The following is a 17,390-nucleotide window of genomic DNA, read 5'->3' as shown; positions in this document are numbered from 1 at the left end:
TAGGCCAAAGGATCAGAAATCTTACGGGCTTTCTTAGATGTAGCCTTTGTCGATTTCGTGCTTGTTGTACCTCTCATGCCATCGCCAGCATGAGAGTCTTTGTTTGGTTTAGGAGGGGGAGGAACGAAAAATTCTGGTCTAGGAGCATCAGGTATTTTATCGTAGAGCGTGCCAGACTGAGTATAGATCAAGTCTAGATATTGTGCACGAGCAATAACTTGCTCTTCAGTGATGACTCCTCCCTTTGCCACATCTTCTGTGATATAAGGTAATAATGACTTAATAAACCATTCAGCTAGCAGCTGATCAGGAACATATGTTTTTACCATTCTGCGATGATGTCGCCACTCATGAATATGATCAGATATGTGAGTGGCCATTGTCTGTTTGAAATTGGTAAGAAGCTTTGTTCCTGCTTTGTACCTTATTGGTAACTAAAAATGGGTTAAAAAGGTTGTGGCTAGGGTACTGAAGTTATCAAAGCCTAAGGGAACCACCTGTCCTCCGGTACCAAATTTCAACATAATCCTTTTTAAATAAATTGCATGGATGAATATTTTCGAAAGATAGACAAGCCCGAACCCTCTTGCAAAATTTGCAAAATAATTTCTCACAATGAAAGCTTAGAGCCCAAACAAGGTCGACTCTTCCCCACAGTGTGTGAACTTGGAGCCGAAGGGGGCTAGCGTACCTACAAATCTTTTTTAAATCTCAAGATAAATTGTTATATCATATAGTAAAACAGATCGCCTAATGTAACTCATACAAATAGAATGTTCTTATTACCGACAATTGAAATAACAGTTAAAGATGCAACACAATATAGGATAAACACATAACTAGCACATACCACAGATCAATAGATAGAAGAACACCATGAACTGAATCCCAAAGTCTTTTTATTATGTGAAAAATGTTTCCAGCGGGCACTAGCTCAGTGCATGCGTTACAAACTTACGCCATCCAAAGATGGGAAAGAGAAGCTAAATGGCTTCCTTATATAGAGAAAATCCCTCCTAGTGGAAAATAACTGCTAGTTGGCTTGATCCTTGTCAAAATAATCTCATCCGTCAAAAATAACTTGATCACCTTTTAATTTCCACTGTTGAATTTTTATTTTTCGGGGAAAAATTCGAATTTCTCTTAAAAACCATTTTTTATTTATCCAAAAATTAATATTTTGGATAAATTTCCTCAAAAAATTGTCTTTGAATTAACCACCAAGGTCCAAGGGCTCAAATTTTCTTAAAATATCCATTTTTCCCTTGGTGTAGGACCTCCAAAAATTGACTTCTTTTTGACCCATGATTTTTTGTTAATTTTCCACCTGGAGAGAAATTAATCTCTATAATTATTTTTTGACTCAAAATTAATTAATTTTCTGGCTTAGGATTTTTTTTAAGTTAGCCAGAAAAATTGATTAATTGACTATAGAGGGGATTAATAAATTTTCCACCTTTAAATATTTATAGCCATGGTTTCTGATAACAAGGGACCATGCACTAAAATCTTTTTACATCATAATAATTACAAGATCAATCCTTATAAGTGGAAAACACCTTTGGACATAAACCCTCAAGATATTACCCAATTTTGCGACACAATATGATCTAGTATGAAACCAAGTGTGCGTATGATAAAATAATTTAGCCATGGTGTTCAGATTACGAGGGACCATGCACTAAAATTATTCCTAAAGACACTTTTACAATAGACTCGATAAACACTAGGACTCACCTAATGTTGAGAAATCTAGGGACAACAAGTTAGGTGATTTCTCTTACTTTGATAACTGCTTGTGATGTATTTTTATAAACTTGATTATCTTCTTTCTTTTACTTGTTATCATTATGTGTTCTTTTCGTTAAACAACTACCCAAATCGTAAATAACAATAAGGCAAGAGGACACAAGATATAGGCGATCAACCAGTGCCAAAACCTCTCCAACTAAGAGGAAAACCCATGAGAATTCTTCTCTTCTTATAGAACTTCAATTGACAAATTCCAAGACCAATGACCCTTGACCAAGGCCCCTCCAAGACCAAGTCAAACCTTTCCTCTTGATGAGATTTCCTTCCAACAACTTCGACCTCAACACCTTATGCAACTTTGACCCCCCTAGTAGATACTTTTGCAATTTCGACTTCTCAGAAGATTCTTTTGCAATTTCGGTCTCCATTAATTTCTTTTGCAGAAAACCTAGATCACACATGTGGCTAGAATATGGATGAATTTGCCTTCTTTCTCCTTTGCTTGAGATGGAATCTTCTTATTATCAATTCGGCTTGCAAGGGAGACTTTCTTTGACCCAAAACAAATCCAGAGTGCTTTTCTCTTCCTTCTCTTTTCTTCGCTCGGTATTAGGCTTCTTTCTCTATCTTAATCGAACTTCTTTTGATGCTTGAGTGAGTGAGTCTTGAATGAGGCCGAGTACTCCTTTATATAGGCTATCTTGGGTAATGTTGCGAACATCGGCATCAGGATAAAATCGGCAAGGGTCCGAAAAACCAAAAAATCATAAAAATCGGGAAAATATCTGTAAAAATTGTCAAACATCAGCAAAATCAAGATACCATCAAAATATCAATAAAAATCGGCAAACATCGGTAGGCCAAAAAATTGTGATTTCGAGATAAAATCATGTTGTTATCGAGATGTTCGCAACACTAATCTTGAGCTCTCAAATAGGACGACTTCACCTTTTGGATTGACTGACTTACTTGTTAGCACTTGACGAGGTCTTGGAGGGTCATTTGACTCTCTTTTGAGTCAAATAAAATTTCTTTACAATATGTAACATGCCCAAGAAGGGTCTTTTTCATACATGACATTGACTTTCTAGACTTGTAGACTCAGTGATAAGCCCTAGAAGCTCTCAATGGGAGCCTGACCTAAAAATAAATTTCCCTTGAGCATGAAAGCCATGCCTCAAGAATAATAGTAATAAATTTATTCTCTTTACATCAAATACATAAAATCATGATTACATATGTCATTATGAAGACTAAACCTAGTTACATATTTCAACACCTAAGGCCTTGTGAACAAATTCCACCCTAGCTTTGGGGTTTAAACTGGAAGAAAAACTTTTCCGATTATGCGTGTTTACAAACACATAATTCGGGGAGGTTAAAAAACTTCCTAGGATGAAATCCTTTGCGCAAGTTAGAGGCTTACCTAAGTGTTTTTACATAATTGAATGGTCATACTAGCATCATTTACAATAAACTTTGCAGAAATTGGGTTTACAATGATGAATGATGGCGACTGATGACTTTAATCTTCGTAATTTTTTCTCCACTTCTTTGTACTTCACTTTCTCGGATTGTTGACAAAGTGTGGTCAACAATACCAACCCGAATTATGGTGAGGATATACCATAGGTCTATGGTACCAACCCAAATTATGGTAACACGTTGATGTTGTTGATTTACCATGTGTTAAAGATGTTTGACCAGATTATGGTAATTGGTTGATGCTATCGATGTACCATGTGCCATAATTGTTGACCCAATTATGGTAACTTGTTTTACCATGTGTCACAATTGTTGGGTTGAATATGGTACTTAGATTTATTATAACCTTAGAGAAATTTGTTAACATGAGAGCATCTAAATAGTCATTATGAATACCTCCCTAGCTAAAAGGGAGTGTTGAATTTTGTAGCTATGATCGGTCTTCATAATTATTATTTTTGTCACTGATGTATTTGTAAAGCATGTTCGTCATGCTATTGTCAAAAGAGAAAAATATTTGACATGTTCTTCATGTTGGTTTTAAAAGAAGAAAATTTGAATTTTTGGCTCAAAGAAGCCAGGTCGACACTCGTAGTTAAGTTGGCCCTAGTTATGTGGCACCAATTCAGCCAACAAATCCTATATATAGATATATAATATTCCAGTTCATCTGAGGGAAAGAAACTCGCATCATCTATGGTAGAAAGAAGACAGATTTGAGGCTAAGAATAAGACGAATCTGTGGTAGTTCATTGGACAAATCTGAGGTGACTTGTTGGACTATTCCGAGGTTGACTGAATTGCATTTGAGGGAGACTTTTAGTCTGAGGCTGATTGAATTGCATCTGAGTAAGACTTATTTAAGTTATTTTGAGGCTAACCGAATTACATTTGAGGAAAGCTATCATTTGGAGGATAACTGAATTGCATATGAGGAAGGCTATGTTGATCCATGAACATATTCTTTGTGAGAAGATCGAATCTTTTGAGGCAGTAACAAACCTAATCTAGGAGGTAGTGGACCAGGTTTGACTTGATTTATTTTGTTGGTTAGATTGACCTTGTAATGACTAGGATGTCTAAGTGTATCTCTTGTTGAAAAGAAGAATTTCTCTATTGAAAAGGTTGTTTGGTTTTTCCCCCATGTGGGTTTTCCTAGGGTAAACTCTTGTGTTCTTTGTGTAGCTATCTCTTCATGATCATATTGTCATAAATATTATTTTGTTGAAATCGTCTGTGTAGTTGCTTAATGATGGAATAAAGGATAAGAATGTGAAAAATAAATAAATCATTATAAGCAATTATCAGTATGGAAGACCCTATGAAAAATCAACGGTATTCATGTTGACTTCCTCAGACATCCACCTTGTTGAACAATTTATCCATCCCAAGAAAAGATTAAATGAGCCCAGTATGTTAATGTATCCATCCACTTATATTTTATTCTAGAACCACATGGAAAGCATCCTGCATCAATGTCATGCAAAGGATCTAGTCACCCACTAGCCAAATACCCTTTGGCGATATGGTCAGGTACCCCCTGCCTGGGGTAAAATAAAACTAGTCTTGGGTCACCAACTATCCAATTCATCACTTCGAACAAGGTCAATTCTTCCTGAACAATGGTGAAACCTTGGGCCAATTCACCATTCCCCCATGTCATCACATGGCACTTGAATGGTAAAAGTGCTTGCTCGATGCTTTAGGGCACTCACTCTACCTAGTAGTCAAGTAACCCTTTGCAATATGGTCAAAACCTTTTGACTGGGGAGCACTCCAGGCCCTGATGGTATTTGGGCCATTCTCCCTAGCCACATTACATGGCACCCAGTCATTATCCTTGACCTAGGGAGAATGTCTACTGTGATGCTACAACATCAACACTCCCTTTCAACGAGGGAGGCATTCTCACCCACTCCAAGCTTATCCCTGAAGAAGATAAACTTCATATGGGATAGAGGATTTGTGAGAATGTCAGCAACCAGCGTGTCCATAGAAATGTATTGGTGGCACCGTGGCTCACTTCTCCCTTCTGTACCATGTCTCAGATGTAGTGTACTTGATCTCAATGTGCTTTGACCTGTTAAGTACAACCGTCCAAATATAGAGATAGGACAAACTAAACATATTCAACAACCACATGTGTGTCCCTCAAGAAAGCTCCTCCATAAACACCTAATATAATAATATAAATGCCAAGTCAAACAGGGGAGGGCAATCTCCAAGGTAGCTGAAATGATGCCAAGTGTAGCTGAAACAACCATGTAATAATGATGAAAAAGCACCTAGGACTCAGTAGAGGTGCACTTTAGAAGAGTTTGCAATGGAGCCACCTCAACCCACCAACAAATATAAAACATCCTCCATATGGAGTGTGCCCTAGGGAGTTGTGCCAATGTTGATTATCCTTATCAATGCATGTGCCTAAACCATGTGTTTTTACCAAAGCCATCAATTGATTTTCCCAGAACCATGTGCACAAGATGAATGTGATCTAGAGAAGTGTGGCATTCTCTCCAAAATAATACAATGTTGTTTGCATGGCTTGAAATATGTGCCAAAGAGGGGAGAACCCCTTTAAAACCCCATTGATCTTCAAATAACCTCATCCATGTATAAAAGCAATCTAGTGAGTTAGCGTGCGCAAGTAATTAACCTTCACCAAGATACAAATGATTAAATTAACCATTGAATGGTTAATCAACCGTAGCAAGTGTGCACAAAGGTTAGTGCTTTAATATAAAAGTATTCCACCTCTAATAATCCTTGAGTGCCTAAATCATGATGAACACATGTGCTAATAAGGGTGTTCGCTACATCAAAGTGTTGTAGCACATAAATTTTTTTTATAGCTCCTAGCAAGGCTCCACATGATAACAACAAAATAAAACCGCTACCTAGGCTTGAACCTAAGGTGCACCACCATCAATGGGCTAATACCTCAAATACATCATCCGACCTTAGGAAAAGGCTAAATCATCAAGGGTATATATGTTGTACCCTTCCATCTAACACAAACTTAGGAAAAAGTATATCAACATGGGTACTAAAGTCTAACATCATCGAACATAGTCCCTTTGGTGATATCTCAATGTTATATCACCTAGGAAAATCATGCCAAGGCAACATGCATCACACCACCACATCAACATCATTGGAGAGTGAGACATAAGTGCATGCTAACTCATCCAGTCATAAAATATGGCCTTCCCCTTGCCCTGCCCATCCCACTCCCCAGTTGAAGAAGGACCATGTAGAACACCCCCTCCTATTGACATACAAACAATATAACACCATCATACACAGTCAGTAGGGTTTTCCAAGAAGATAACACACGAAATAGCAAGCATCTGTATGCCAAGGGAGTGATCCAAAGGCATGAAAATAGCATTCAGAACCATGAGGAGACCATTTAACAGAGCCATCCACCAAAGAAGAGTGAGTCCTCTCCAATTGAAAACACTGACTCTACCAAGTAGTATCTCCAAGCAAAGAAAGATAGTGTGTATCCCCAATCCATCAATACAGCTCCAAGGGTACCAGCTGCAAACTCCATAAATGTGGAACCTCATAGAATATGAGGTGTAACAGTCACCAACCAAAACTCCAAGCATATATACCTTCTCTTGATACTTTGGACGGGTTCATTTCATGTTCCATGGTAAGTTAGTCTCCTTTTTCTAATGTCCATGTAGAGTTCATGCAAGCAAGAGAAATCGAGGGAGTATTTGCTCCTAGAGGCTGATAACCCAAGCTTACCCTCCTATGTTGGTATCTAGACTGAAAATAGGAATGGTGATGACAATTGCGAAGTATGTAGTGCCGTATCAGTCCAATGGAAGGGTTCTGAACCAGAAAAGGCTGGTTCCATACCTGAACCAGCCATAAATGTCAAAACTTGCTGATGCTGTATGGAACTGTACAGCCAGTGATGGGTGTTGTATGTCAGCTATAGTGGTAATTTTTTTGAATATGTTGCTTTCTGCAATGAAGACACTTGTGTTGCATGATGCTCTGATTCCAGCCTATTTTGAATATATTTGATTTTTTCTTTTTTTGGAGTTATATTTTGTGTTTTAATACTGATAAATTCTACTCATTTGCAGTTCATCTATATGTTCAGTTAGTGTGAGATGATAAATGCTTTATTTGGTTTGACTGATGGAGGAAAGATTCAGCAATCAAATTGAATTAGAAGAAGGTGAACTAGTTGAGCAGAGTTGGCAATGTCGGTCAGATGATCCAAATCATGGCCAAAAAACTGCAATTGATATTAACAAGGGTGGAAAAGATATTATAGATCATACAATACAAGGAGGTGAAACAGCACAGCAAAACTTGAAAGAAAGCTTTGGTTATGGAGATCGTACAAGTAAAGATACATATAATATGAGCAAATCTGGGAACAAAACAGCAGCCCCCAATATCAGAGAGGCTGCACCACAGCATCAAAACATTAAAAGAGCACGTGGTGATTCAAATCATAGTCAAAGAGATGCAATCTTATGCAAAGATAGAAACAAAAGTGAACATGTCATTATGCGAGAGGATGTACAACCCCATCAAAGCTGGAAAAGACGGAGGTATGATGATCTTGACCATATTCAAAGAGACGCAAGTAAACCCAGGAAAGCTAGAGAGGCAACTGCAGAGTTCACTTTTTCTCAGGGTAGGTCATCTGAGCAAATCGGGACAAAACAAAGTTTTAATGATTCTGCTGTTAGAAGAAAAGATGCAAATGATCTCAACAAAGATGGATATGAAACTAGAAATATGCGTGGAACTCCTAGAGAGACAAAACAGAATTTTAATGATTCAGTTGTTAGAAGAAAAGATGCAAATGATCTCAACAAAGATGGATATGAAACTCGAAATATGCGTGGAACTCTTAAAGACTGGATCAGTTCAACTGCAGAAGAACATCCTATTGTTTGGCCTCCAGTTGTAATTATTGAAAATATAAGAACTGGGTTTGACAAGACTAGGAATCTGTGGGATGGCCTTAAGAATAATGAGATCAAGAGTTGCTTGAAATTAATAAAGGATCTTGAATATAAGAAAGTGAGTGCAATATATAACCGCTTTGGTCATTGTGGTACTGCCGTAGTGGTTTTTGAAGCAAATGATTCAGGATACATGAATGCGGATACTCTCAGTCAATGTCTGCAACGTGCTGGGAGAGGGAGAGAGGACTGGGATAGAGTGCGACCAAGATCCTCACTAGTCAATGAGCATGATATGGAACAATTGAACAGAAAGGGCCTTGTAGAAGATGATGGAAAGCGGACAATTTATGGCTACCTTGCCAAACCATCAGATATGATCCGGATTAAGCCATCCATAAGTAAATTGTCAATTGAAAGCTACATGAAAAAGGTCTTGGAACCCATGAAGAGGAGACACAAGGTACTGAAAAGCCCAATCTCAACATTTCTCTACTTGAAAGCTATGTGTGCAATCTTTGTTACTTTTGATCTCTGTTTGCTGTAGAGTAATGGTTTCCTGCTTGCTCCATACGTGCATATGATAGACAATGTACACTGGTTTGACCGTGAAATTATTTTCTGATCTGATTGCTATTGTATGATGACAATAAGATAATATATAGTAATCTGAATTCCTTCTATGCATGTAAAGTTTAGTTTCTTTTGAATCTAGTTTATTTCTGTCAATGCGAAGCACACATACCTATTGCCTTTCCATTTTGCAGAATTTGAACAAACTTGTACAAGTTACGGTATATATGCTTTGTGTAGGTGATTTATGGCATCAAAATTCTGGGCCAACGTATGCAACGGGTGTCATTTGAAAAAGTTATCACATTTTAAGTTTTGGCTGTGTTTTCCCCATGTGTAGGACTAGGATGTGAAGGGTGTAGTAGTTGACCATAACCTGACAGTAAGTGGTTCAGCCAGCACATTACCAGCCTCTTCCCCCCTTCTGTTGACTTGATTGTTATGACAGATACTGCTGCAGATTCAGTCTTAACCTCATTAGTTCCATACACCTCAGAGTCAGTTTTTTCATTGAAGATAAACCCGGTACCCTGCTGCTTGAGGGTGCCCCTCAGACATTGGGATGACAAGGAACTTGCTACTTTTCATTTATATATTTTGTGTCCCTCATCTAAACTCTCTTTTTTTTTGGATCTCTCCTGGTCCTTAATTTTACTTTTTTGAGCAGCCTATGGCACTTAAACCCCACTGTACAGGCCTCCTCTAGGCCTACACTTTTGCAGGATTTGCACATTCTACTTTTATTGTTTATTTCTTATTTTTAGCATGGGTTGTACATAGAGGTTTTGTCCCCACTATGCCTACATAAATGGAGTATTTATGACTATTATGTTTGCTAGATTGCCTGTAGACTCTTAACTTGTTGCAGTCCATAGTGTTTTGATAATCATACCAAGTAGGGAGACTAGATAAATGAGTTTTATGACATATGTACGTGTTATATGCATAGAGAACATCCACTGAGTTGCATCAAACATAGCTTACTTTAGGGTTATAACTAATATGATAGATAAGAGAGGTCTGTACTTGTTGTTGAGAAATCTATGGCAGCTAGATGAGGGTGATTTCTCTTTACTTTGATAACTGCTTGTGATGTTCTTTTCTTCAGGTTGTGGTATTTATAATTAACTTCTTCTTCTCTTGATTATTATAGTGTTCTTATCATCAAACAACTACCAAACTATGAAGATCAATAATACAAATGGACACAGGATATAGGCTGGTAGGCAGGGCCAAAACCCCTCCTAGAGAGGGAAAACTACAAGAATTCTTCTCTTCTTATAGAATCTTCAAGTGATGAATTCCAAGGCCTTTAGACTCAAAAGCAAAGACCCTTCTAAGATCAAGTCAACCTTCCTTCTTGATGAGCTTTCCTCGCACAACTTCTAGCAACAAACTTTGACCTTCCAGAAACTTTGACCCCCAGCGATAACTTCGGCCTTCATTGCAGGTCTGCAATTTTCGGCCCCTCCTGAAGTAGCTGCAGCTTCGCATGTGTGGGGGAGAGAGGCTAGTTTTGACCTTCTTTCTTCTTCGCTTGGATTGCTTCTTCTTCCTTAGACAAATGGATGATATGTCTTGCTCTTTGACCATAGATTTCGGTCTTCCTTGGAGATCTGAAATTTCGTCCTTGATGCTGCAAAAACCCTAATTTCTCCTTCACATGTGTGAGATAGAGAGGCCCAAAACTTTGATTTTTTTCTCTCCTAACTTATTCGCTCCTTCTCCTTGTTCTTTGTCCTTTTTGTCTTGTCTTCTTGCTTCTTCCTTCTTGTGATCGGATTGCCTTGGATGCACTTCTTCAAATGAGGTCGAATGCACTTATATATACCTTTCCATGAGGCTTGAATTGCCATTAATGAGGCCAACTTCATCCTCTTGCAGGCCAACTTGGTCTTAGAGGGAGTTTTGACATAATTTTGACTCAAATAAATTCTTTTGACTTGTTACAAGATGGCCAATGGGGTCTATTACATATGACAGTCTCTTTTGACTTTTTTCTCTATGATAAAACCCTAGAAGCACATAATGGGTGCGCTTGATGCATAAATAAATTGACCTCGAGCATGAAACCCATGCCATAAAAATAACGATAAGCGTGATCAAGCCTAGGTGGTAATATGTCAAGCCCAGATGGCACAAATACCTGCTGCAATGATGGCTTGCGTTGCCCTTGTGAAGCCATGCTATCTGCTGCAAGATGCTACTGGAAACCTCACCTCCGGTGCTCAGAAAATTACGGGAAATTAACCCCGACCTCTTTAGCAAATACCCAGAATAACCCACGAAAGAATTGGCCAAATGTTGACCTCAAAATTTTGGTCCCAATTCCCCTTAGCTCCTCTAGTGGTTGGCTGAGTTGCGACCCCTGTTTAACCCCTTAATCTGCTCAGAAAATTCTATAAAATTAGGAGTGTGATCCTTTGCCCAAAACCCAGAAAAACCCAGAAAGGGTTTCCCTTGGTTCCAACCTTCAAAAATTGATCCTTCACAGCTTGGCCCTCGTCCAATTTCGAATTTTGTTGCTGTGATTGATCCTGTCAATCTCTGCTCTCCCAAATCAAACAATCCTCCTCAAATGGCCCTCCAAATGATCTACTTCTCCCAACCAGCTCTAGCTCTACAATTCCTTCCTCCAACTCCCATGTGAGCCCAATGATGGCTCTCTGCGCAGGCCCAGGTGACTGTAAATTGAACTGCTCCAATGTAGCAACCTCTTGCTTCAAAACTCTCCCGAGAGGTTGATCCTCCACTATAGCTCCAATGCCCAAACTGCCCTGATAGTTGCTACCTGGATGAACTCACAAGCAACACTGGCGTGTTCCCCTTCTGCGTCCTCCAGAAACACGCTCTCGCTGAGATAAATTTTGAATGATGTCACTGTGAAACTCCACCGACTCTCCTCCAAGGTAGTATAGATTGCCTTCCTGAGGTGGCACTCGAAGTCCACTGAAGCAAGGGTTGGGATTTCCGCTCAAAGACACTCGTGTGCTAAACAACACAGTAACTCGGCTAAGCAACTCGAGCAACTAAGGTTGAGTCCAATATGTCAAAAAGATACCAAATGAGCCTCCTCTATTTATAATTCATGGGCCTCTTTTCCAAGTGGGCCCCCTCCAACTAGTAATTCGACTTTCCCTCTTTAGTCATTCGAACTTCCCTCTAATGTGGTGTGCATTTCCTCATGTGGGTGGCGACCCCCACGCTATGCCAACAAAACATTTCGGCCCCTTTTTCCTAGCTAAGCCTTTTCCAAAAATCACATGGGTCACATGGCCTCCAAAATTGTCAGAATTGTGGAATAAATAAACCTGTAACAATTTAATTTCGGAAGGGACATTACAGTCCTCCCCTTCCAAATGTTGCTTGTTCCCAAGCAACTTAAACACCGGATACTCACGTATGTGTTCACCGTCCCAGGTGGCATTCTCATCTGGCAAATTCCTCCAATGCACCAAAAACCGCTTGTCCTCCAACAATGCCTGAACAAGCGCCTCCTCTATCTGCTGATCACCCCTATCACCATGTTGGCTTAGGGGGTCCTAACCCAGGTTCGAAGTTAGTTGCGCCAACCAACAAAACCCTACACTATTGGCCCTTTCGGCAATAACCTGCGTAGCGCAAGCTGCAGTCTCAACCGAAGCAGTATGGGGGATGCAAGAACCAAGTTTCTGCATCCAGAGATTAGTGTGATGTCTTCCAGAGCCTTGGATCTACCTTCGTGCAGATCGATAAATTCTTAGGGCACATTACTGCAACTCTGTTAAACAACCTTCAGACCTTCGTGAAGGTCTACGATCAGTCCCTGCGGACCTTCAACAATCGATTTACCTACTTACGTGCATCAGAAAAGAATTCTAGATTGGTGTTCTCGCAGATCTAGTTAAGTCGTTAATAAACATAAGAGGAGTCCCCAGAGTCTTCGCAAAAGTATTTAAACATGCATTGCGTACATTGTTAAGTCTTATTCAAGAGAATCGCATAACATTCAATCAATATTTCATAAAACAAGTCATTCATCAATGACATATAACATAAATAGACATGAACAAAAATATTCAATAATTTTCAGGAACTTGACTTTATTGATCTCAATTCACAAATTACAGATTCAAAATTGCCCTGCGCATACAGTTGCAGGAGTCTGCGCACTAAGTTGCGGACTCTACCTAGGCCTCCGTGCATTCAGCTGCGGAGCCTTTCCTTCTCTATTAAGCGCAGGAATAAGAGCCTTCCTGCCCTAGCTTCTTCAGTCAACCCAATTTCTTATCTCAGATCCACTTCTAGTTACCTCTTCTTTTTGCCAAGACTCACTATTTATATACTTCTTTCATACAATGCCATGGTCCACGTACCATGGGTGAATCTCAAAAACCAACTCAAAATGTATCGAAAACAAGGGGCTAAGCCGCATCCACAAATCGCTGAGACTTTACATTATTTACAAAATTGTACCAAAATTTGGGTTATCTTAACCCTTAACTAACCCAGGGGAGCCCATCCCAACGGGCCCCCAACACAAAGATCGTGACTCGCCTTCGAGTCACTTTGCTGGCGTCGACATTACGACTACGACCCCATATACTAATCTGAACGACATTTGCCCTGTCAGCGTCTTACAAGTAGTCCTATAAGCCTAGAGTATTGCAGGTACACACACATCCTAGCCATTTTGCCGCGCACTGCAGATCTTCGTTCGCGTGTTCTCCAAAATCTTGTTGAAGGCTTCAATAGTTCCGTTCACCTGTCGGTGATATGGTGTACTATTTTGATGGTAGACCTAGAATTCCTTAGTCAACGTGCTGATCGTTTTGTTCAGAAAGTGCGTACCCTTGTCACTCATCAACACTTTCGGGCATCCAAATCTGGTTAAGACATACTCAAATAAGAATTTTGTTGCCGTAGCCCCTGTACAATTCTTAACGGGCTGTGCTTTTGCCTATCTAGTTAGATATTCTGTCGCAATGATAATATAGCGTGCATCCATTTTCTTTCCAGGGGGCTGAATTGACCCAATAAAATCAATCACCCACTTCTCAAAGGGTTGCAAAGATACTTGAGGATGTAGTGGTAACTTATCCCTTCGCGATGGTCTGCTAGTTCTTTGACATGCATCACACACCTTACAATATGCCTTGGAATCCTTGTGCAGTGTTGGCCACCGTAGACCTGCTTGCAAAATCTTCTGTGCAGTTTCTTTTCCTGCATAATGGCCTCCTGCAGCTCCACCATGAGCTTCAACGAGAATGCTGTCCCTCTCAAAGTCTAGCACATATCTTCGCAATATTTCATCTACACCCATTTTATACAAATGTCCCGCAATAGCTGAAAAATCAGTCGCATGCACTACTAATTCCTTCTTCTACTGACTTTATATCCTTTCAATGTCATCCCCGTAGTAAAGAAGTGAATAGTGTTTGCAAAATGGTCATCTGCTATGCGCACTGCAAAGAGCTATGCATCTGACAACCCTTACTCCAAATTGTTAGGTTCTTCTCCTGTTTTGATTCGCGATAGATGGTCAGGGCCCACATTTAACCTCCTCGGCTTCACAATGTCATCAAAGTCATACTCCTGAAATAATATCAGCCATCTGCAGACCTCTGCTCCCCAACACAGGCTTGTTGACTAGGTACTTCAAAGCAGAATCATCTGTGTACATCTTGAAGTGTCCTAATAGATAATGCCTGAATTTTTGCAGCGCGTACACCATGGCCAACCCTTCGTGCTCAATTATTGAATAATTTTTCTCACCCTTCGATAACTTCCTACTTGCGAAGGCTATAGGATGGTTCATTTTTCCTTCCCTGGCCCGTGTTCGCACTTGTTAAGTTATGGTATGTTCTATGCTTAAAGCAATTTACTTTTCTTTCTTATTATTATCCACAGATTAACAATCACATGTACATTAAGTAAAGTGCAGATAGAACATTAAACGATCGACAAAAAACAAGCCAAGACAAGAGACACAAGATGTCGCAGCTAGCCAGGGACAAAACCCAATATGGGGAAACTCTTTGATCAAATCTTCTTTTGTCTTCAATAATTCAGCAGAGAGAAATAGTACAAAAATCTGATTTACATCAACGGCAGCAAACCCTAGATCAGCCCTAAACTAGGGTAGTCAATATCTTGCAAGCCAACTGTCGGATCACCTTGATTCCTTCACCAAAAAATGCGGCCTTCCAAGGAGAGTCAAGTTCACCTACTGCGCAGCCCAGAGAGAGAGAATGATGGTCAATGCCGGTCAAACTTCTGATCTGTAGTTGTAGCCCTAAAATTTGCGTCCTTCCTTCCACACGTGTGAGAGAAGAGTCCTTTCTGTGTAGGAGAAAGAAGAGACTCTTTTCTGCACAGGAGAGAGAGAGATGTGATGAGAGTGAAGTGTGCAAATGAGGAGAATACTCCTTGTATTTATATGCAAAACGTTGGGGTTGAATAGATGCGACTGTTGGGCTTCTGAGCCTACATAAGTTGCTGGCCGACTTTGACAATTAGTCCATAATATAAATAAATTCATATCTCCATAAATACTTATCGGAATCGGATGATCTTTAGATCAATCCTACACCTCTCGACGAGAGGAATCCAAGAAAAATATAATCAGCCATGAATAAGGTGACCCACATGAAGTTTGGCCCTAGTTGCCAATTTTAACACTCCCTCTCAACTAGGGAGAACTTCATCTGCAATCTGTCGGACCGTCACTGTTGTCCATCCATCAAATGCACTGTCTTGTATGGCTTGACCCTTCTTGCTCTGCTCTGCTTTGCTCGAATTATGAAGAAGAAGAAATGATCGAGGATGTATCATACCATCCTCCACTGACCCGAAGTCAGTCTCAGAGTGTGTACCACTCTCACTGGTCCCAGACCAGTATCATTGATCCCAGATCAATGAAGGTCATCCTAGCATAAGGAGTACGGTAGATACAATGATGCGTCCATTAGTACTACTATGGTCCCTATCCTCATTTCCCTGCTCATTAATCAGATGAGAGATACTTCCCATGAGTCCCAGACTGCATGGGTAGGATGCCTCGGCAGGAGAACTAATCATCCTGTCCACAGGAGAGCGAATCATCCTGTCCCACAAGAGAGCGAATCATCTTGTCCACAAGAGAGTGAATCATCTTGTCCACAGGAGAGCGAATCATCCTGTCCCACAAGAGAGCGAATCATCTTGTCCACAGAGGAGCGAATCATCCTGTCCACAAGAGAGCGAATCATCCTGTCCCACAAGAGAGCGAATCATCTTGTCCACAGGAGAGCGAATCATCCTGTCCACAATTGCCATGGAGAACACATCATTCAGGCCCACAGGGGAACTAATCATCTTGTTCCATAGTCGCCACGGGGTGTCACAGGAGAAGGTTGAACCTTTTACCCTGTATCAAGTGCACCAACAGGGGATGGTGAGTCACCCTGTGGTCATGTGTTGCTCCAAGAAGTACCCCGCGCCCCCCCTGGAGCTCCCAGAGCTCAGAACATCATACTTGATCCTCATCGGAGGGTCTCTAAACGGCACCAAGTCGTTCTCGGAAAGTCAGGAATTTGACATTTCCTAGGGGCTTTGTCAGAATGTCAGCAACCTGTTCATCTGTACCAATATGTTGGAGCCTTATTGCTCCTCGCTACACCATATCTCGAATATAGTGGTACCTGATATCGTTATGCTTGGAGCGATCATGAAATATGGGATTTTCTGATAAACAAATCCCGCTCTGGTTGTCACATAGAATGACGGTGGTATCCAATGTAAATCCAAATAGCTCATTGAAGAGCTTTCGTAACCAGACTGCCTCACAGGAGGCCATGCTAGTAGCAATATACTCTACCTCGACGGTGCTCAAAACCATCGACTTCTTCTTCCTGCTCATCCAGGATATTGAAGCAGATTCCAAGGAGAAACAACACCCAGAAGTGCTCTTACGGTCCACCACACTGCCTGCCCAATCAGCATGAGTGTATCCAAGTAGTGTCACATCTCCGGCAGTGTATCTTAACCCATGAGTAATTGTGCCACGAAGGTATCTCAACAGATTCTTGGCACCAATCCAATGTATGTGGTGAGGTTCAACCATATGTTGACTCAATGTGTTGACTGCAAAGCATATGTCTAGACGGGATTTCACTAAGAACATTAATGCTCCGATGAGTTGACGATACTCGGTGGCATTTTGTAAAACAGGTCCAGCAGCACTACCGCTTAACTTTTTGAAGTCAAGCTCCATCGGGGTAGTTATGGGTTTGTAGTCCACCATACCGAATCTTTCCAATATCTTCACCACATATTTTCCCTGAGATAGGAAAATTTCCCCTAGCTTCTGCCAGACTTCGAGTCCTAGGAAATAGTGCATAAGTCCTAGGTCTTTCATCTCAAACTCAGAAGCTAGCTCCCTCTTACATTTGTGAATGAGAGGGTCTGCACCTGTTAGAAAGAGGTCGTCAATATACAACACCAGTATGAGAGGTTTGTCATCTTCAACCTTAAAGTAAAGGTTGGGATCAACTTCACTCCTAGTGAATCCCAGCTTCATCAAGTAGCTATCGATCCTCTCATACCATGCTCGGGGTGCTTGCTTCAGCCCATAGAGGGCCTTTTTCAACCTGCACACATGAGATTTTCGATCATAAA

The 17,390-nt window shown here is 40.4% G+C and overlaps 1 protein-coding gene across 3 annotated transcripts in view; it reads left to right on the top strand.

The window, feature by feature from the left end:
* The window catches only part of LOC149168025 (uncharacterized), a 140,410-nt gene that overhangs the window by 62,754 nt on the left and 60,266 nt on the right, over nucleotides 1-17,390 (top strand). For all 3 annotated transcript variants that reach the window (XM_089433298.1, XM_089433300.1, XM_089433299.1), the window contains one exon: nucleotides 7,344-8,643. In XM_089433298.1, the coding sequence (XP_089289424.1) occupies nucleotides 7,399-8,643 (1,245 nt within the window). In that variant the 5' untranslated portion in view covers nucleotides 7,344-7,398. The remainder of the gene's footprint in view (nucleotides 1-7,343; nucleotides 8,644-17,390) is intronic.

The sequence above is a fragment of the Pinus tabuliformis genome, chromosome 5_1 (assembly GCF_031772625.1).
Source record: "Pinus tabuliformis cultivar Carrire ecotype Pingquan chromosome 5_1, CPIR1, whole genome shotgun sequence".
Taxonomy (NCBI): domain Eukaryota; kingdom Viridiplantae; phylum Streptophyta; class Pinopsida; order Pinales; family Pinaceae; genus Pinus; species Pinus tabuliformis.
Note: the sequence above shows the minus strand (reverse complement) of the source record. Positions and strands in the feature narration are given on the sequence as shown.